A 20,165-nucleotide genomic window follows, 5' to 3' on the forward strand; every position below is an offset into this window, starting at 1 on the left:
AGAGCAATTCGGAACTGTGGTCTGTAAGGAAGATTCTCCCAATTTATCTGTGCCTGATTTTTCAGTTTTCCAAGTGGTTGATCAGTGCCCATCGCCAATTGGTTAGGAGTAAAGTAACAGGCACTTCCATTTGGACCCTGATAGCACAACATGCACCATCACAGAGGATGTCCCTCTGTTACAGGTTCCTGCAACAGAAATGCATACAGCATTATGGGTCTCGCATGGGATTATGCCATATGACCATGATCCATCTCCACTTTCTGGTACATCATTTTCTCTATGGAAGAAAGGCAGGGGGCAATCTTCTGCTCTCGGGCCACCCATATGACATTGACAGAATTGAATACCTGAGAAAAGGCCTGGAACGTACCAGGAAGAGACCCTGCCAGCACCATAGTATACTGGATAGTAGCCAAGGCAAAATGAAATGTCAGCCCTTGGTCAATTGTAGAGGAGGATCACACAAGTTGCTGGGCATATAGGGAGGAGGAGAACTGTGTGTTTTTTATGGGGAAAATACATAAGTAATGTAGTGTGTCTTACAACAATACATTCATCTTTTATTATATAACTAATGAGAAAAACAAGAACGATGATGGATAGTGTTTATACAAGACTCGGGTCAGATACCCATCAACACGTCTCTCACTGACATTCAGTCCCCTGGAAAACAACCAAAGCAAATCCCTGAGTTACGATTCATTAGCAAAAAATCTCTCACAGCTCCGCAACATCTCTTGGACCACTTAAAAGCTAGCGGGTTCTGCTGGTTAAACTGTATAGAGGTAAGTCATATCATGGACGACTATCTTCTAAATTCATGGGTGGGATCAAACAGTATCTTTAATGTATCTTTGTTCATTGTCTTAAAGAATGGACCATGCTGGTGGGACAGTGGAGAACATTTTGTCGAATATCTTCTTTACAGCAATGCATTTGTCAGTTTCAAGCTAAAATCTGAAAACTTCGATCAGATTTTCTATGCCTTGGGAGAACTATTTGTTCTTAAGACTGCTATTACAGGCATGTAGACTTTTCCATAAACCAAAAAACAGTATTTTACAATAAGAGTGAATTTGGAATGTACACTGGATTTGGGAAGTGCAGGTGCTAGTTTACTATTCAATATATCAATTATGAGATGGCTGACAATCTGAAATGTCACTTGGGAGTTCTTAATAATTACTGCCTCTATAATTCCCTGAGGGCATTTTAATTTTCACTTCATGTTGCTTTGACTTGTATAAAGTGACTATACTGTCATAAATGGACAGTTGTTTGTGGTTATTGTGGTTATTTACCTGTCCATAGAAAGCCACTCTGTAGTACCGTCCAAATAATCGCTTTTCAGAATTTACAACTTCTGCAACTTTTGAGTACGATCGATGAATGTCGTAGTAAAGATCGGACAGTCTCTAAAATGCAAAAAGAAAAAAAATGGTTTGGTACATTTACAAAATGTGTGTTGACAGTTTGATGCAATCATTCAATTTCAAATGCATGAGAAGATAAAAACAATACATTTTTGTTTGTTACATCTTAGCCAAATTAGACTTTTTGAAATATAACAACAGTCTGATGAGAACTGGAAAGGCGTTGGGAGATTTACTAGTCACTAGTCACTCTGGGTATATAACCATAAATGACTCAAAATGAATGATTAAGTGCATAGTGTGGTTGTACCACATAACAATACAGGTATTCATTGCACTGATGGTAGACACCAGATTTTCATCCCTCCAAGAAGAGATGAGTTAATTGAGTTAAGGCCAATTAACTCAATGTATAACCTCATTAAAACTTTAGCAGTAATGGAAAAATCAGGCAGCATTTTGAATAACAGTTGTCTTAAGACCACACCAAAGACAAATATTGCTTCTTTGACCACCATTAAGGATACTGGGGAGTCAATGGAAGAGATGTAAATACTGTTCCATGGCCCCACAATCTGGATAATTCCCCAAGCATTGTTCTATAGAGACATGGGAGGGAATGTTGTTCACTATGATAAGGATTCCTACAAAAGTTGCAGAAAACTTCTATGATGTCTTTATTTGATGTGGGCATGACACACTTATTTTTTATGATGATGTGTAGGTGTGTTTTCTACTTCTTTAAGATAGGCTGTCAATAGTGTCACTGCCCTTTATGCTTTCCCACATCATTTGGTTATCCTTTTAATCAGGACACTACAATCAGCCGTACTGGATGCTTCTTTTTAGTAAAATGTGAGTTTAATTAAGGCAAATAGTTGGCCTTTGCACACAATGATTTTAAGTCCTTTCAATTTTATCCATTGTTTTCCCTTGCACCCTTCTCATTATATTTCTATTATATAAACATAATGGATAACATGGCCACATAGAGAAACTTTAAATTAGTCCCAATTATTGTGGGCCAATGAGTGACTTGGTAAATAAATGGAAACATACTAGTCTGTGAAGTATTTTATAAATCTTATATCTGCCAGCAAATCACTGTTGAGTCGACACCTGAACAATTAAAACTAGTTGGGGAAAGTCAATTGTCCAACGATGCAAGAGTGTTGACAGCAGACTCTAAAAGGTGTCATAAGAGGTCAATAATTGAAATTGGCATATGGACTGTTGATATAAATGTATTGTCCATGTTTATGTGGTGTTAGATTGTGCATGAGTCACCCATACCCTCAATATATAGACTGAATGTTTATGAAATGTATCTTATGCCAGCCAGGTCTTAGTGTGCCTGCTCAACACCAGATCCCTCACTAGAGTACAATTTCCTTTTACAACTAGGTTATCTCAGTGTTGCTAGTATATTTTGAAGGTATTGCCACAACGTGGGACATAACTGTGTAGTTGAATAAACATTAGCAAACTTGATAAGGGTATTCTCAAGTGTATAGCAACAATAAAGAACACTACATCACTTGCCTAGCACCATGGTAGCTAAGGAAGAGTAAGAAAGGAAGAAATAGATGTATAAAGTAGAGGACATAGTGATATAAAGCTCTGCAAACAAACAGAAACCATGACGTATGCATGCATAAGGAGAATGAGAGGGATCATAGTGCCACTATATCAGCCCCCCCCTACACACCATTAATATGTAGCAGCCACAACAGGGCTTCGGAAATTGACCACATTACAGGAAGACATTACATACACTGCATCCACCATGATCACTACTGCTCAATAATATTACCATTAAATACGCCTAACGTATTAATTAACAAAAATACTACGATATGACGCAGTTAAAATTGTAGAGCAGAAATACCAATGGCAATAAGGCCACTTAACAGCCTATACTTAAGACACAAAGTCAATGCTGGATCAAGCAAATCACATAGGAAACTGGCAAGATGGTATTGCAGGCAGATTTGCGGAATTCACCCCGTCCTGCCACACCTTCCACCTTCATCTCCTACTGGCTGGTGGATCTTATGGATTGCTACACATAGACTGGCTTCTTTAATTTCTAAAGGTTACTTTGAAGATGCATGGCAAAATAACCAGTGTATGGCAGTGAGCTGCTTGAGGGCATAGGTAAGGCACCAAATTATATATTCCGAACAGCTATGGCTTTTTTGACATCCCATGAGAAGTGCAGATGGTCCCATCCTGCAAAATAAACACCTTTTTTTGGCTCTCTGTAGCATTCCTCCCAACTGCACATACTCTTTAAAAACCATTAAAAGACGTCTTGGGGAGACATGCGATGCACTCGCACCCAGAACATCTGCAAACTGTATGCTCAGGGTATCATGAAACTTCATTAGGCATTCACAGGAAGATTACAGCATCCCAGGTGGTGGCACTGTCTTTTAATTTCCACAAACATATTATGACTTTCATCTCTTAAGCTCTGCCCCCACTTTAGTGAACTCTTATACCCAAGAGCTCTTTAAGACAAGGTAACAATACTCAGAGGTGGATGGGGATGCAGAAGTTACTCAAACATCAATAATTAAAATGACTCAGGAAGTTGCCAAAAGTGTGTTTGTGCTTTATTATCAATTGTCTAAAACAGGGAGTAAGACTTACATCATCCAACGTCGCTCAGCACGTCTCAATATATTTCAGAAAAAACGGTTCTTTTATAACCAAAACTTGTCATTGTTGACATCATACTACGTGGCAAACTACAAAAACGTATGAGTAACGGTGGTTGGCTTTCAGAGAACATCTAAGTATACGTTCTATATAGCCGGAGGTTATGATTGGGTATCTAAAGTCAGGTGGGCAACTAAGCCCATCCCAAATAACTGGTCATCATCATCGTCACTAAATACACGACAATTCATTGGTTACTCAAACTATAGGGCTCTTCATTACATGACCCTCTATGATTGGTTTGGCACCCTTGTACCCCTCTAGAATATTCCACACGCTAGCATCACACAGGCTACCATTCCAGGTGCATGGAGGTTCAGCGTGATCATGCCTCCCCACCAATTAGCCCAACATCTATTATCACTCCTAAAGTCTGTCAGACAATTAAGCTTTGAACTTGCCTTGTAGAAGCTGCTTGTGCCCTAGAAATAAAGAGAGTGTGGCATAGTTCTGTCTCTTAGTTTCGGTGGAGCTTGACCCAAGCTATTTCGGTCTCGACCATGTGAATCAAAGACCACTCTTTTGAGTCTTCAGCAGCATTTAATCCTATTAAATGATGAACTCTTGATGCCTTCAGTGTTTTTTCATAAGCCTCAAACAGGAGTTTTTTCTTTTATCACGTTTTGTTGTAGCCTTTTTTGACAGGCATCCATTTCACTGTGGCCTTGTCTACTTGGTGCTGGGCCAGCCAAGCCTTTCTCGAAATTCACCTTGCCATCAGTAATTTCCAACTGCTGCACACACTCAAAATCCTTTATACACATGGGATTCAAGCCTGCTAAAGTGCGTTGTGGAACATCCACGTTCTGAACATTCCTATACATATACATTGGCGCCTCGCCGCAATCTAATTCACTACGTAGCCAGCCTATTGCGTTTCTGCATCTGTACAAGTGTAAACTGATTTACATATTCTTCAGCATTTCTATAGCATGAGCATCTTCATCTCAAGCCCGAAATGTTGCTCATCATTACCACCTCTTCTTCAGCTCTTAGAGAATGTGTATGCTCTTTCACCTCATTCATCTTTTCTGGGCACGTCAGTTCTTACTTTACATTACGTCATCAGGCTCTTCTCTCGTTCAAATGCACATTTCCTCTGGCTCTTAATCCAAAAGAACACTATGGGCCTCATTACAACTCAGGCGGTCCGGAAATAACGGTGGCGGTAAACCCGCCGCCACCGTTGTTTCCGGACCGCCTGATACCGACTCCTGCAGGCGGGAGGTGATGTTCCCGCCAGGTCTGACCTGGCGGGTTTAACACCGCCCACCTGCAGGCGGACGAGGAAACACCGGCAGCATTACGAGATGCTGCCAGTGTTTCCATGATCCCCATTCCCATCGAGTCCCATAGGACTCAATGGGAATAGGGATTAACACCATTCCGCCTCCGTGATTCCCGGAAAACCGGGGTTGTAATGCCCCGGTAATTCCGGGAATCACAGAGGCGGAATGGTAATACGAGTCTGGTGGTAACCAGGCGGTTCTACCGCCACGGTTACCGCCGGACTCGTAATGAGGCCCTATGTCTTCGAACATTTATTTATGGTTTTCTCAATGGGTACCTTGTCTCAAAGGTTTTCTGTGGTATAGGCATTCTTACTGGAACTGCATATGTCGTCATTTCTGGTTCCCAACATATAGGTAACATTGGGGCTGAGCTTTGAGTGGGGGTATCTGACTCCACCTTTAAACTAGCCATTCATAGGCCCATGATTGGGATTTCACTAAAATACTGTTCCTGGACGGCAGTGGAATGGCATTGCCGTTTCTAGGGTCATTGTGATGTAAGAAGAGCCAAAAACCAGTTAACTGTAAGTTAACGTGCCCAAATACATCATAGAGTGGGAAGCACAGCAGCACAACACCATATATTCTTTTTTGATGCTTCAGCATCAGAGTGAGGAATACACTTGCAGCATGTTGAAGAGATTAATTCACTGCAGGCTAAGTTATTTATGTATAAGTCAATAAAATAAACAAAAAGCTATTTCATATGCAGTGTTCCCCCACCAGATTTAAGTCAATTAAAACTCCTGCGATAGCTGTATCAAGAAACAACAGTGAACCTACCGCCCTCCTCCATCATCAGGCTCCAGGCACTTATATGACTGAAAAATGAATGACATTCCACAATGCCAAACACTCAAATGTACCGCCTCCTTCCCAGCAGAGAACATAGAAAGGTTAACTCCTATGGATACTTTGTCAACAGCTTCCTCTCTTAGTTCTGATATATTAGAATGCCCACCAAACCCTAAAGGAGTGGAAAATTCCTTGTTGATATGGGTCAGAGCCATAGTCCAGAAACGAGTAGCCATTTTTGTGGTGCTCTCAAGGACCTCCATTTACAACCATCCAACAAAGCATAACTGAAACCATTAGCAATTTAACAGCTATACCACCTTCATATCCTGACTCATTACCACAGATACATTGGCAAGCTACACATAGAATTCCTAACTCTTTACAAGAAAGCATATTATAGCATACATGAAAACCACCCAGAGCTATTATTCATCAGCTGATTAAAGTTCAACACCAACAAGAATCAAATTCCCAATATCTCTCACTAGCAAACCATAGCCTGCACAATATCTTCATGCAGTGAGCTGGTAAAGAGCCAGCAAGAAGTTCTTGAACTAAGAAATAGGAACCGAGATCCAAAGTATCAAGCCTCTAAGCCTCAGAGTTAGGGAGCTTTTTATCTCTTATTAACATAACTACTAACAGCAACTGGGTCCAGTGCTATATTTTAAAACCTTAGGGACAAACGTCTTCTCTAACTAATAGAACATTTGACCACACTAGAGCCTAGTATAGTGTGTCTCTACAGAACAAGGTACCTTAATATAAAACTATCCCCAGCACAGTCTGTATGCACCTCTAAAATTCAGAGAATTGTTTTCCCCATAAGATTGTGCTTAGAGCATGAGGACACTAACAGGTCAGTTAAATCCGCAATGGAGAGCATCTGCTACTGAGACAATGTTGTAATGCACTTACAGCACCCCAGCCAGGCAAAACGGTTCAGGCTGAGAAAAACCTGTTAGCACGTACCAGTGTGTGAGCAGGATGAGTTGTGCACAGCAGAATGCGCATGTATCACTTGTAGTTAGCTTTGACACATATCAGATACCCACAAGGAGCAACAAACATAGAAATGTTGCAGTTGCAGAGATTATAGGTAGAGCCGCGTTATAGGCCTTGTGTTAAGGAGTTGTATACAAAGTAATATTTTTCAGTGAGGTGCGAGGACAGAGCTGAAGCAGGTGGAAGATGGAGTCAGAAAGGTACTTTGGCTGGAGAGAGCTCAGCGTTTTAACATGGCAGTGCCACCATATTGGATTTTTATATCTAGTATGCAATGAACAGAATAGAATACAGGCCTTGATGTGGAGCTGTGGCTCTGTTTAGCACAGTCCCAAGATAAATCCCTTTTTCATCCCCCAGAGTAGCCGAGGTCAGAGACAACTGCGGTGCACAGATAAACGCTAATTGTATCCAGCTGCAGGGCCTGAGTGTAGTGTGAACAGTATGTTAGCTGTGCCAAGAATAGGCAGGGATGTGCCCCTCAAAGGACAAATTCATGAGAACAGGGCATGAGGTTTTGTGATACCAACAAGCCAGGCACAGATTTACTGCACTACTGGCCTCCCCCAATGAATGTTCATCCAATTTGAATTCCAAGTAGATGCATAACCAAAAGCAAATAAATGCCTGAAATTCAGACTCAAGAGTGGTGCCCTGGTCATGTCATTACTGGCCACCTGGTATCTGAAGGAGGTAAGCAGGGATCCGGGTCTGGAATGTTCCGTGATTTACGATAGGAGGAGCAGATGCAATGCCAATAAATTCAGCACAAGGTTAGGAGTGCAGCTTCTGTGCACCGCAGCATTTGGTATAATGAAAAGGTCCATTGTCTTATCAAAGCAGAGTTGGCCTCACCAGTTTTAATTTGAACGTGTGTGGGTCGGAGGGTTGCACATGACGTGATGGTCGCAATTTACTACTGCGACAATTTACTTATTGGCCAATCCCATACCTGGATTTACAAGTGATGATGTAGTAGGCCATGTGAATAAGGGACTAGGTCTAGATAAGGGGTGATCCAGGGAATATAGGGTGGTATGAGCATGTTCTATAGGTTGTAGACAATGAGGGTGGTGGGACTATATTGTAACCTATATATATGCTGATTTGCGGTTTTCCACTATATAACCTGGAACTTCTTGAGCCCAATGAGCTCTGTTTCAGTTACGTTCTACGGGACCGTTTGAGACCGTTTTGCATGTATTAAACTTTGTTTTCCCTTGCAAAACAGTGCAGTGATCATTTGGTGACTTGGATTATTATTATTACCGCACAGGTTTTGGGTTATTGTTCTCTTTACAACACAAAAAGACATAGATGGAGAGAAAGTACGATAGGGATAGAGAGAGAAGAAGACAGAGAGAGAGGGAGAGAGAGAAGACCTTAAAAACATGTCTAACAAAGAAGGGATAGCAGCATCAGGATTCCCACTTTGGTACATTTAAATGAGGAAACAGCAAAGCAATGCAAGCAATGGAACTCACGTACTACCTCGCTCCAGTACAAGCACAAATTAGGACAGTTGAGAAAGAGATGTGATAAAAGGTAGATTAGGAGAGCAAACTGGAAATAAGCTTGCCCGTTGCTGGATTTTGCCTATACTCTCACAGGCATAAACATCGCTGATAGATGGCAAATTAATGAATGGGAGTAAGTGAACAATAAACAAAAAAAAAAGTTTAAAGAGGCTCCAGTAGCCAACATCTTCCTTGAGTGTTATCTGACTCCTATCCCCCTCTCATCTCAAAATGATTCCCACACAAGCCTTGGATGACTCAGGCAGAGTCATCTTTAGATCAATTTTAGACCAATTACGGGGTTTGTTAGGTCTAACTATACTATATTATACTAATGCCAACGTAAGTCTGTCTTTTAAGTCTCAGTTAAAGCAAAACGTATATTCTTTTTGCCCAAGGGAGAGTAATATATCTTGTATTGAGAAATAGAATCAATTGTCTTTCGAAATTATGTTCACGCAAAGTTAGTTCAATGATCACCGCATGCACATGCCAGTGTACTGCTCACAAATGACGAGTAAAGATTGCAGTTGTCTTAAATCACGTTGTAGGGCAATGGCTTGGATGAAATAAACCTTTGGTTCACTTTTTTTTTTAAACAATTTTATTTTAAACCGTTTGCACATGTGGAGACAATGCATCAGTACAAAGCGTAAAAAAAATAAAAAAACATCATAACCCAGAGGCTGTACATGATTGAGTGGTCCCTCTCCCACACCCTCTCACCCCTTCTTCTCATCTCCCCCCCTCCATCAATTCACGTAAACTCTGGCCCTGCGTTTCAAGGTCATTCATTTCTAGTCCAGCATTGTCCTGTAGGGCCACTGGAGCGTATCGAGGTCTGTGAGTCTGTGCTGGGAAATTCAGGTCGTACTCAATAATCGGGCCCAAATGTCTCCTGTTCTGGCTGCCGTGACCTTCTCTGTCACTAATATGTCCCAGAGTTTGATCCTTCGTAGAGTCAATGAGGGGCCCTCAGAGATTTTCCAGGTGTGAGCAATCGTCATCCTCCCTGCTAGTAAAAGTTGTGTAAGGAGCTTGGCAGTTTTCCCTGATCTAGGGTAGGACCCTAGCGCTGGTGCGCCCAATAGGATAATTTACGGCTCCCTGGAAATTGTCACTTGAGTGATACTTTCTATAGCAGAGTTGCAGTGGTTCCAGAAGGTATGCACAGTGGGGCAGGTCCACTTCATATGGAAGTAAGAGCCGGGCTGTCCACATTTACGCCAGCATTGAGGCACGAGAGATTTTTCGAACTGGTGGAGGCGTACTGGGAATAGTACCAGCGGAGGAGCAGCTTATAGATACATTCTCGATTTGTGATGCAAAATGAGGAGTCCTGGTCCATATGTCCACCCAGGTTTGATCCTCCAGAGGGTGCCCTAGACCCGTTTCCCACTCTGCCATATATGGGGGCCTAAGAGAAAGCACATCTTCTTGTAACAGTTTATAGAGGCTGGTGGTCCTACCCCTCGCTGTTGTCCCCTGCAAAGTAAACTCAAGAGGGCTAAGAGTTTGTGTGGTTCCATGTCGGACTAGGGGGTGAGTACACCAATGCCGAAGTTGAGAGTAAGACAATCTGTCCGTTTTGGCCAGTTGAAAGGTCAATGTACAGTTTTTTCGAAAGTGCAGGGATGGCTATTTTCAAAAAGTTGCCCCAGAAGTTCTAGTACTCCCTTGGCCCAGTTTTTAAAATTCGAAGGGTGAGACCTGGGAGAGAAAGCCATATTATGGAATATCGGGGTGTTCAGGCCCAGGCCACGGGCGATTCCCTTAGATTTGAGTGCCCAATCCCACATACTGAGTGTATTTTTGGTGGAGGCGAGAATCCCCGACCAGTCCTACGCAGCGGCGGCAGAACGTAGGGGAGAAAGCGGTGAGGAAGCAAGAGTCGGGACTGCTCCAATTCCACCCATTTCAGGGGTTCTGTTGTTAAACCCCAAGCCTGGAAGCACACCAACTGTGACGCCACTTGGTATTTACGCAGATTGGGGACCCCCAGGCCTCCCAAGCGTGGGCTGCCCATCATTACTTTTTGAGATATTCTTGCTTTTTTCCCTCACGATATAAACTGGAGCATTTTTCTCTGCAACTGCTGGGGCGGGGGCAAAGGGATTGTGGTGGGCAGAGAGGAACAGAAGTAAAGGAACATTGGAAGGAGATTCATTTTGCAGGCCGTGATCTTCCCAATAAGTGAAATCTCCTGAGAGGTCCACCATTCGAGATCTTTTTCTAATTCTTTAAAGAGAGGGGGAAAGTTCATTGGATACACGTCCTTAGGATGGGCCGGGATCTGGACCCCTAGGTAAGGAATAGATTTCCCATTCCACTGTATGGGGCATAGGTGCTTGAGGGCCTCTAGTTGCATGGGTCCCACACCCACTCCCAGAGCCGCTGACTTTACAAAATTAATCACGAACCCCGCTGGCTCTCCGCACCTACGTAGTTCTTGGAGGGAGGATACTAGTGAAGAATGGGGTATCCGTTATTGATAGTAGCACTTCGTCTGCGTAGAGCGAAATCTCATGCTGGGAGGCACCGATCGGCCGACCTTTAATGTCGGGGTCCAAGCATACCCGATGAGCAAATGGCTCCATTATCAGGGCAAATAGGAAAGGGGATAGGGGGCAACCCTGTCTTGTTCCACAGGTCAGGGGTATAGGTTCCGATAGATTATGGTTAACTCATAAAGAAGTTTTCGGGAACCGGCAGTTGGCCAAGACCATATTACGAAAGTTTCGGCCAAAGTGAAATTCCTGTAGGGTGAGCTGTAGGAAGGACCAATCTACTTTATCAAAGGCTTTGGATGCATCCAACGCCAACAAAGCCAGTTTATATGAGTCTTGAGCTGCTATGTCCACTAAGTTTAGGGCTCTACGGATATTGTCCCCCGTAGACATATTAGTTATAAACCCTGTTTGATCAGCGTCAACCAGATTAGGGAGAATGGATGCTAGGCAGTTTGCCAACATTTTTTAATAGATATTAGCATCAATGTTTAATAGGGAGATGGGACTATACAAGTTATTGTTCATGGGATGTTTACCGGGTTTATGCAGGAGGATGGTTACCGATTCCTGCATGGATGGATTAACGGAGCCTGACAAACTGAAAGAGTTCAAAAGGGCAGTCAGCGGGGCTATCAGTTGGGGACAAAACACCTTCTAAAACCATGTTGTAAATCCATCTGGGAACGGACACTGGGCTTCAGGGATTTGATGGCTGCTTCCACCTCCTCACCTGTAATCGGGACGTCCAGTCCCTCTTTGTTGGGTTCTTCGAGATTTGGAAGGGAGGAACCTTGCAGGTAGTTAACTTGTACTGCCTTATAACGGGGATGAGGGGAGTTGTTGACATCTTCTCATAGAGGTGGGCTACTGCCAACTGTAGCTTAACATGTTCAGAATAGTGGGCTTTGCCATGTGGGTCTCGTAGGCTCACTATGGTATTCCTTTTCTTGGCCAATTTGTCCACCAGAAGTATGTTCACCTTGTTATTTTTAGCATAGTACCCTTCTTTGGATTTGGCCAAGAGTTGGGCCGTGTCCTCTGCGTAATGATGGGCCCTTGGCGACCAGCGTTTTTTGTGTTTAACCTCGACCTGGTGGACCCCATCTTCAAGCTTCTCGCGGGTCTGCCGTTTACGTTTCCGGTATGCCGCCCCATGGGCAATCAGCTCCCCTCTGACTAAGGCCTTCATGGCATCCCAGGTATTAACTGGGGACGTGTCCTCCACCGGGTTCTCTTGGAAGCAGTTCCAGATCACCTTGGCTATAGCATCCCTCAGTGGTATGTTGTTCAGGATCGGGTCATATAGACTCCAGTGAGGTCGGGGAGGCGTTTCCGAATTGTGGCCGCAATGGGTTAGTTTGACTGGAGCATGGTCCGACAGCACTTTCGTCCCTATGCTCACTGCATCAACGAAAGTGAGAATTTGTGGGGAGGTCAGCAAAAGGTCTATCCGGGAGGATGTTGGGTGTACGCATGAAAAAAAGGAGAAGTCTCTTTTGCCTTGATGTAAGACCCTCCATGAGTCCACCACCCACAGTGTCCGAAAGAACTGGAGGAGTCCAGAGGCGATATTGAAGTCCCTGGGAGGGAGCTGGTGGGTGCAATTGGTCCCACAGAGGATCCGGGACCCCATTGAAGTCCCCTCCAATAATTGTTTGACCTTCGATGAAGGGAAGGAGTTTGACCCCCAGCACCTCATAGAACACCTCCTGTCCCTCATTGGGGGCGTAAACTGAGAGGAGAGAATAGAGCTGTCCGTATATAAAACCTTTGACTGCTGTATATCGTCCTTCTGAAAAACATAGAGTTTCCAGGGCTTTAAACCGAGTTCCCTTGGCTGGAAATATAGCTGTCCTCCTTTTCTTGGTTCGGTTGGAGGACGTGTATTGAAGAGGGAACTGCCTATTTCTGAGGCGTATGAAGTCCAGTGGCAGCAAGTGGGTTTCTTGCAAGAAGACCACTGAGCCTTACATATTCTGGAGTCGCTGCAAAACTTATTTACATTTAGGTGGAGAATTCAGACCCTTCAGATTCAGTGAGATAAAGTTAAATTTTTGGTGGGGTGGCCGGTCCCTTCGGGTGCTTGAATTCAGCAGGAGAGGGCAGGAGGCCGGATTCAACTTAGCTGCCATTCAAGGCTTCAGTTTACATGGCTCCACAGTGCAACCAAGGTTTTAAGTTAAGCTTCCAACATGAAGCTGTGACAACAAACTGGTAGGATACCGACAACTTCCTGTCTGTAACTTCCTTAACTGGAACAAAACTGCCTGCAGTTCACTCCAAGGGTTTTTAGGTGACATCCACCTTGGAGTCAGGCATGAACCGTGTGAAGCCTGCTGTAGAGATCTGGATACCTTGTGTTCCTTTTTACCTTATTCGAAGGAATAGTGTTAGTGGTCTCAAGGCCCTCCGCTTCTGTATTGTTGCTGCGGCGGTAAGTCCTGGAAGATTTGCGGGGGGACCCCTGAAACAACAGCTTTTCTCGGGAGCAACCTATCACCATGATTGTCTCCTTGGTTGTGTAAAAGTGGACCCGGGTGATCACGTCTGGGGGGCAAACCATTTCCAATCCTCGTCGGGGGCGCCATCTGTGGGTGAAATTCAGTATGAGTTGGAACTTCTTAAGATGTGGTAGAAGAGATTAGAAAAGGTCCCACACATATTCCAATAGGTTTTGATCTGGGATTGAGGAGGGGACCCCTCTTATACGCAGGTTATTTAATTGGGCCCTGTCCTCCAAATCCTCCTGCTTATATTGTAGGATCTCATTCCTGTCCGTCAGGGCCTGGATTTGACATTGCACTTCAAGAAACGTCGCTGAGTGCTCCTGCGTTAGGTCCTCTCCACCTCCAACACCCTCTGGTCCGTCCGCTCAAGTTTGGTTTTGAGCTCTGACAAACAGGATCAGAATTCCAATTTAATGTCCATCATAAAAGCTTGGATGTCTCCCTTAGTAGTCAGTTGACCGGTGCCCTCAGGCAAGACCTGAGGCGGATATTTAGGTGTCTCTAATTTCTTTCCCTTCTCTGCCGGGAGCAACATGGTGGAGATATCTGCGCTCTTGGGAGTCTTAAGGTGTTTTGACATAGTAGCGGGATCCTGGTATGTTTCGAAGTGCCCTTCCTGAGATATAGAAGGTTTGAGCTGCAAGCAGCCTCTCTAAGACAGGGGGAGTCCGTCCATTTCTGCCCCTATAACTCTAGGCTCATGAATGCAGGGCAGAAGTGTGGCTAGCATTGTTGCGGGCCCCAGCCCTGAATTAACTGTGTGTGGTGGCTGTCTCGCCTCTCCAGCAGGGTCAAGGCAGACAGTGTAGTGGGGAACGGTCCTTCGACCCCAATTCAGTTCAATACGGAATTAATATTCCAACTGTCTTTGAATACCACTGCTTCCGGATAATGAGGGGGGAGAGAGGGTGGGACGGCTGGACTGTTCCCTAGATTCCCTGGTTCACTCCATGTGGGGTAGGTTCCCTCCCCATACTGAGAGGTCTGTGTCTTCCTCAGCTGGTGCATGGGACTGCTATGCACTGCTTTTGCTTTATTTCCCTGCAGCACTCACCGTGGGCGCCTTGTGCTGCTTCTGCACTTCTGCGGGCGCCTCTAATGCAAGGTGTGACGACTCCTGGGGATTCCGTTCAGGTCAGATCCCCAGTCAGGCTGATCCCCCCCTGCCTGGAGGGACCAGGCCTCTGAGCCGCTGAAGAAATGGTTACCCCTGCCTCATGTCACGTCCAGGAGCTGGGATCCGTACCTCAGTGTAGTGGAGGAGAGGGAGAAATCACTTCCCATGCTTATCTTGTCAAACGGTGCTCCAGTAATACTGCGGCTGCCGAGGTCCACCAGTCTTGGGGTCCGGGCTGCTCATGGGACCGGGGAGCGCCAGCATTAACTTGCTGTCTGGGTTCACACTGCATCGGTCAGACGTTTCCTGCCGGGGGGGGTGCGCCGCCTCCTCTGCTTACTGCGAAGTCTGTCCGCCATCTTACATTTCAAACGTCGCTGGGCACTGCTTTGGTCGGCTGAATTCAGGCACAAGCAATGAGCGTTGGCAGCTCATATTAAAGCCAGTAGTGCTCGAGTCATTCCGGTCACTTAAGATGGTATCATCTGCTCGTTTAGTGTACAGGAACTGTAGCTTTTCACTTCAGCAGTGGGCTTCCCACGGAGGCCATTAGAGGAGTAGTCTCATCAATGACGCTCCGGCCACACCTCACCTTTGGTTCACTTCACATTTGATATATAACAGAATGTAGTATTATCGCAACACATATCTGAAAATACGTGGCAGTATACAGTTACTGCAGTTTTGCAACTTTTACTGCAGCAACAACAGCGAGGAACAAATAGTTGGATTTCTAACCTCATGCATGGAGAGGCTTTTGTTGCTTTTTGCTTGGATTTGTTTTGCAAGATATGATATCATATGATATGGCATTTATAACGCGCCTGTAAACAAGTGTTTTTACATGCTAAGATACAGTGCAGCAAGCTTATAGTACAACTCCAAATCACACAAGCGCAGCATGTTCATGTTATTTAAAAAGATCAGTAGAACTTACTTTGAAGTCTCTCTGCTTCTCGAAAACAGTGATGATCGGCTTGTTGACGTTTGCAACAAGCTCATACCGCTCAGACTTCCACAGGTAGTCAGCGCACAACTCCAGCTGCTCCACAAGCGTATTCTACATGTCCAGAAAAACAACACAATTCACATTTTAGTCTCAGCCTGAGGTTGGCTAAAAAGGAGGACAATTGGTGAAAGTAAACAATTTTTTGTGGTTATTTAGAGTGAGTGTCATGATCAATGCAGTACACACTGGGATGTCGTCACTTATGAATTGCTTTTTCCGCTTTAAAACTTAATACAAGACTTCATATACGATATAGTAGTTATTTTTAAAACGCTTATTTAAGGCCAAGGCATTCATTGATAACATGACTGTGGCAATAGGCTCAGTGATTCGAGTCTCCATTCTTATATATTTTTTCGTTTTCTCAGGGGTGTCACTTAGGAGTAGCCAGGGGTGGCACCTGCTACACCTGGCTTCTCCTTTAGTGGCCCCGTCATTGCCATAGCAACGTCTGTGTGCAAGGGGCTGAAAACAGATAAGGGTCTCATGTATTGAGTAACTCTGATGGAGGAGGCTGTTTCACGAGTCCTGCCCAACGGTCATCCCTGTCTACAAATGATCAGAAATTAAACATCACTGGTATTCTCCCACACTTTCCAAGTCTATGGAATACAATTCAAACATCAAGTTTGTTAGCTTGACCAGGCTCCTCTTAGTGCTGGTCAGGCCTACTCCTGATTAGATCTGATCAAGACTGCTGAGTTGATGCAATCCTATTTTTCCCACTGCAGTTGCTTTTGTATAAGTGAGGATTTTTAAGAGGTTGATGTTTTCCCCCTGTTTTCATTGTGTAAGGGACCATTTATGTCACTTTTTAATTAATTCTGACTGATTTGGGCAGGTCACGCACTCTAAATTCAGAGCTTTCAAACCTAATTTGTCTTTGGCTGAATTTCAGGCAGCTGAATCCTTAAAAAATGATCCTTCCATCATCATAAAATGTGCCGATAAAGGCATAGGGCCTCATTACAAGTTTGCCGGTCCAGTAACAACGGTACCGGTAAGCTTGCCAGTACCATTGTTACCGGACTGGCAAACTACGAGTAAAAGAACATTTTTCATCAAACCATATCATTCAAAGAAACCAAAAAATAAAAAAATAAAAAAGATCATAGAAACTCAAACACTAAAATATTAATAAACATACTAAAATCTGAAAATCTCTCTTAACAACACACAGTGAAAAGTAAAACAGAGGTAAATCTATCGATTAGGCAGTGACATCAAATTCCACTCCCTAAATAGTTTTAAATAATAATATTCTGAATCATAAGATTAAAAGACTAATTCTAGATTTAGCTATGAAAGGTTTAGAAACTGGTATATTGTCCAAAAAGGAATTTGACATTCATTAATTCCTCAGAATGCAGAACTCCCCTGTTCTACATTCTCTTGAAAATGCAGAAGGTCCCAGTGAACGCTCCACGCCGACCAATAGTGTCTAACTGTGGGTCCATTGTCAGTATGTGCAGATTTTTTCCTTAAACCATTAGCTATGTCCACTCCACTTATTTGAAAGATAGTAGGGACATGATTCGTCAAATAGATGGACAAACGTTGGATCCCAAACGTCATCTTCTTGTTACTATGGACATAGAATCCCTCTATAATAATACCCCATAGAGAGCTATTGCTGTTATACATAAAATACTTGATAATCAACCCAGAATTTATGTGGTTCCCACTGAGTTTTTAATTGAATGCATTTCATTAGTTTTTATGAATAGCTATTTCATGATGTTTGAAAACAATTGTTACCGGAATAGCTCCTTTCCTTTTTGAGTCAACACCCGAAACCTTTTCTACAAAACATACCTTATGTTATGTTCCTTCATCTGAGGAGGAACTGCACTTGTGTGGAAAACTTTAATAAGCAAGTACATTTACCACAACAGAGGTTGTCTCTGCGAGGGTATCCATTAACATTTATTCAGTAATTTCGTAAACGAGAACATTTTACTAATCGTGAAACCCAGCTGATGACTTTGTTGCATTTCCAAAAGACACCATAAGTCTGGTTTGTGTCAATTTAGCAATGCCATAAAAGGGTATATTTTGAAAAATTGGCACATTCTACACACTTCTAATTCTACTTTTGTTGAACCTTTGTTTGCATTTAAAAATGGTAAGAGTCTCAAACAACAATTGGTAAACTCCTCGAGGAATGCTGCTCTTCATGCAATCTGGTATATCCCTAGTCCGTGGAATATATCCCTGACAGGCAATGCTCTCTGCATGGCATGTGCCTTTTCCAAACAGTTGACCAGCATTACCCATGAACAAAGTTTTTGGCAACTCTGAACTGTTACTACTTGTAAAACTAAAAAAGTTATGTATGTGATTATATGTCCATGTCAGAATTTATATATAGGCAAAACTACTCACACCGTGCATGTTCGAATTAACGAGCACTGCTCGGGAAAATCATACACGCACAATCAGTGACCCATAGCCCCATAGCTTTGACAGTACATTGAATGTGGTCATAGTGTGGAGGACATAATATGGTTTGTGCTTGAAAAAGTAAGTTGCTTCCAATCATGAAATGGCTAACAAACTGACTTATAAGGAGCACATGTGGATTTTTAACCCGCGGTCCATTGAACGTGGTTTGAATTCCTTGGAAGAATGGGAATCACTCTCTGTTGGCTGAATTGTTTCAATCCATCCATTCACATTCTGTCATTAGATGTTTCATTGATTTGTTCGGTTGTTTACAGAATCGGCAGACATTCTCTTCATCTGTAATGATTTTTCGTCTCGCTTTCAATTAATTTGTATTCCATAGATTTAATCGAAATCTCATGATGTCTTTTCTATAGGTTAGATTAGGGGATTTTGCCAAGTATGATGGAAGTTCTCCATATTTCCTTATATTGAATGGATTTGAATCAAAATCTTTATATAGAATGCATTGTTCTCTGGTTCTTAGCCAGTCGGCTTGCCATATCTTCATTTTGTTTTGTCTGGATTGGCTGTTAGAAGCTCGACCATTGTACCAGCTTCTTGAAGGATCAATTCTACAGATTTTCTCCATAGTCTAATGAATTTTTGAGAAGAGGTAATCATATAATTTGCCAAGAAAGGAAGTACGTTATCTGTATGTTTTGCTGTTATACATTTGCTATACAGTGCATATTTTCTCCATTTGTACACTGCGGACAGTGAGAGGAGACCTAATTCGTAACGCAATATTGGCATTGGCTCTCATCTTGGCAACTGCAGAACTGCTCTCCGATATCGTGCTTCTATTTTTTGCCAGTAAAAATCAGATTTCCCTGGTTTAGTTTCAGAACAATATAGGATTATAGATATAACCTTTTGTTTATAGTAAGTCATGACTAGAACGATGGAAAATTTCCCATATTTTGCATTTATAATTTTTGAAATTTTGCGAAATTGCAGTAGTAGTTTTACCTCTCAACTTTTCTTCATATGTTTCATCTTTATAATGATTGTTAATATTTAGTCCCAAATATACATATTCATTGGTTATTGGGAGTATCTGTTTTTGCAGATGGCAAGTTCCCAGCCTCTGTCATTTTTTGGGTCGCCCATGCTGTACTATTTCAGATTTCTTGATGTTTATGGTCAGACATTTATTCTGTGTGTTTTTCCCCAAGAGCGTTTAATAACAATTGCATACCCCGCAGAGTTTTTGAAATTAGAACTAGGTTGCCTGCATATAGCAGTCATTGGATAGGCTTCTTTCTTAGTTCTGGAGAATCTGTCTTTATTTGTTTAAAGGTGTTACCTATATCAAAGATATAGAAATTAAACAAAGCAGATGCAAAGGTACATCCTTGTTTCAAACCCTTAGTAATATTAATGGGGTTAGTGAGGACTCCATCCGTGGTTATTCAAATCTGTACATTAGTTCCCATATGGAGTTGGTAGATATAGTTTATTAAAAATTCAGGGCACTGTGTTTCAATTAGTTTCTTTATTAGCATTTTTCTTGGTATAGGATCAAATGCCATTTTGAAGTCTATGTAAGACATAGATAGCATTTGATTATTTTCTTCAGCATTTGCTTTCAGGATGTTGATAACTAATACATTGATATTTGTCCCAATTCCACGTACAAAACCAATTTGGAAGGGGTCGCTTAATTTATAAGTCCTGTGAAAATGTTTCCTGGCGTGTCTAGCAGAGCAATGGGCCTATATGCTGCTGGATCTGATCTGTCTCCTTTCTTAAAGATTGGAATAATTATTGCTATTCTCCAGGAGGGAGGAATGGTTCCCTTCTGCAGAATTATTTTAAAGATCACAGTCAGGATATCAGCCCATTGTACCGGGTTAGATTTC

General features: G+C 42.8%; 1 protein-coding gene across 5 annotated transcripts in view; it reads right to left on the reverse strand.

Moving 5' to 3' along the window:
- Positions 1 to 20,165, reverse strand: part of DOCK10 (dedicator of cytokinesis 10) — a 2,208,289-nt gene that overhangs the window by 372,246 nt on the left and 1,815,878 nt on the right. For all 5 annotated transcript variants that reach the window (XM_069618176.1, XM_069618179.1, XM_069618177.1 and 2 more), the window contains 2 exons: positions 15,784 to 15,906; positions 1,305 to 1,418 (listed from right to left, as the gene is read on the reverse strand). In XM_069618176.1, coding sequence (XP_069474277.1) covers positions 1,305 to 1,418; positions 15,784 to 15,906 — 237 coding nt within the window. The remainder of the gene's footprint in view (positions 1 to 1,304; positions 1,419 to 15,783; positions 15,907 to 20,165) is intronic.

The sequence above is a fragment of the Ambystoma mexicanum genome, chromosome 10 (genome assembly GCF_040938575.1).
Source record: "Ambystoma mexicanum isolate Mex_15411 chromosome 10, UKY_AmexF1_1, whole genome shotgun sequence".
Lineage (NCBI taxonomy): Eukaryota > Metazoa > Chordata > Amphibia > Caudata > Ambystomatidae > Ambystoma > Ambystoma mexicanum.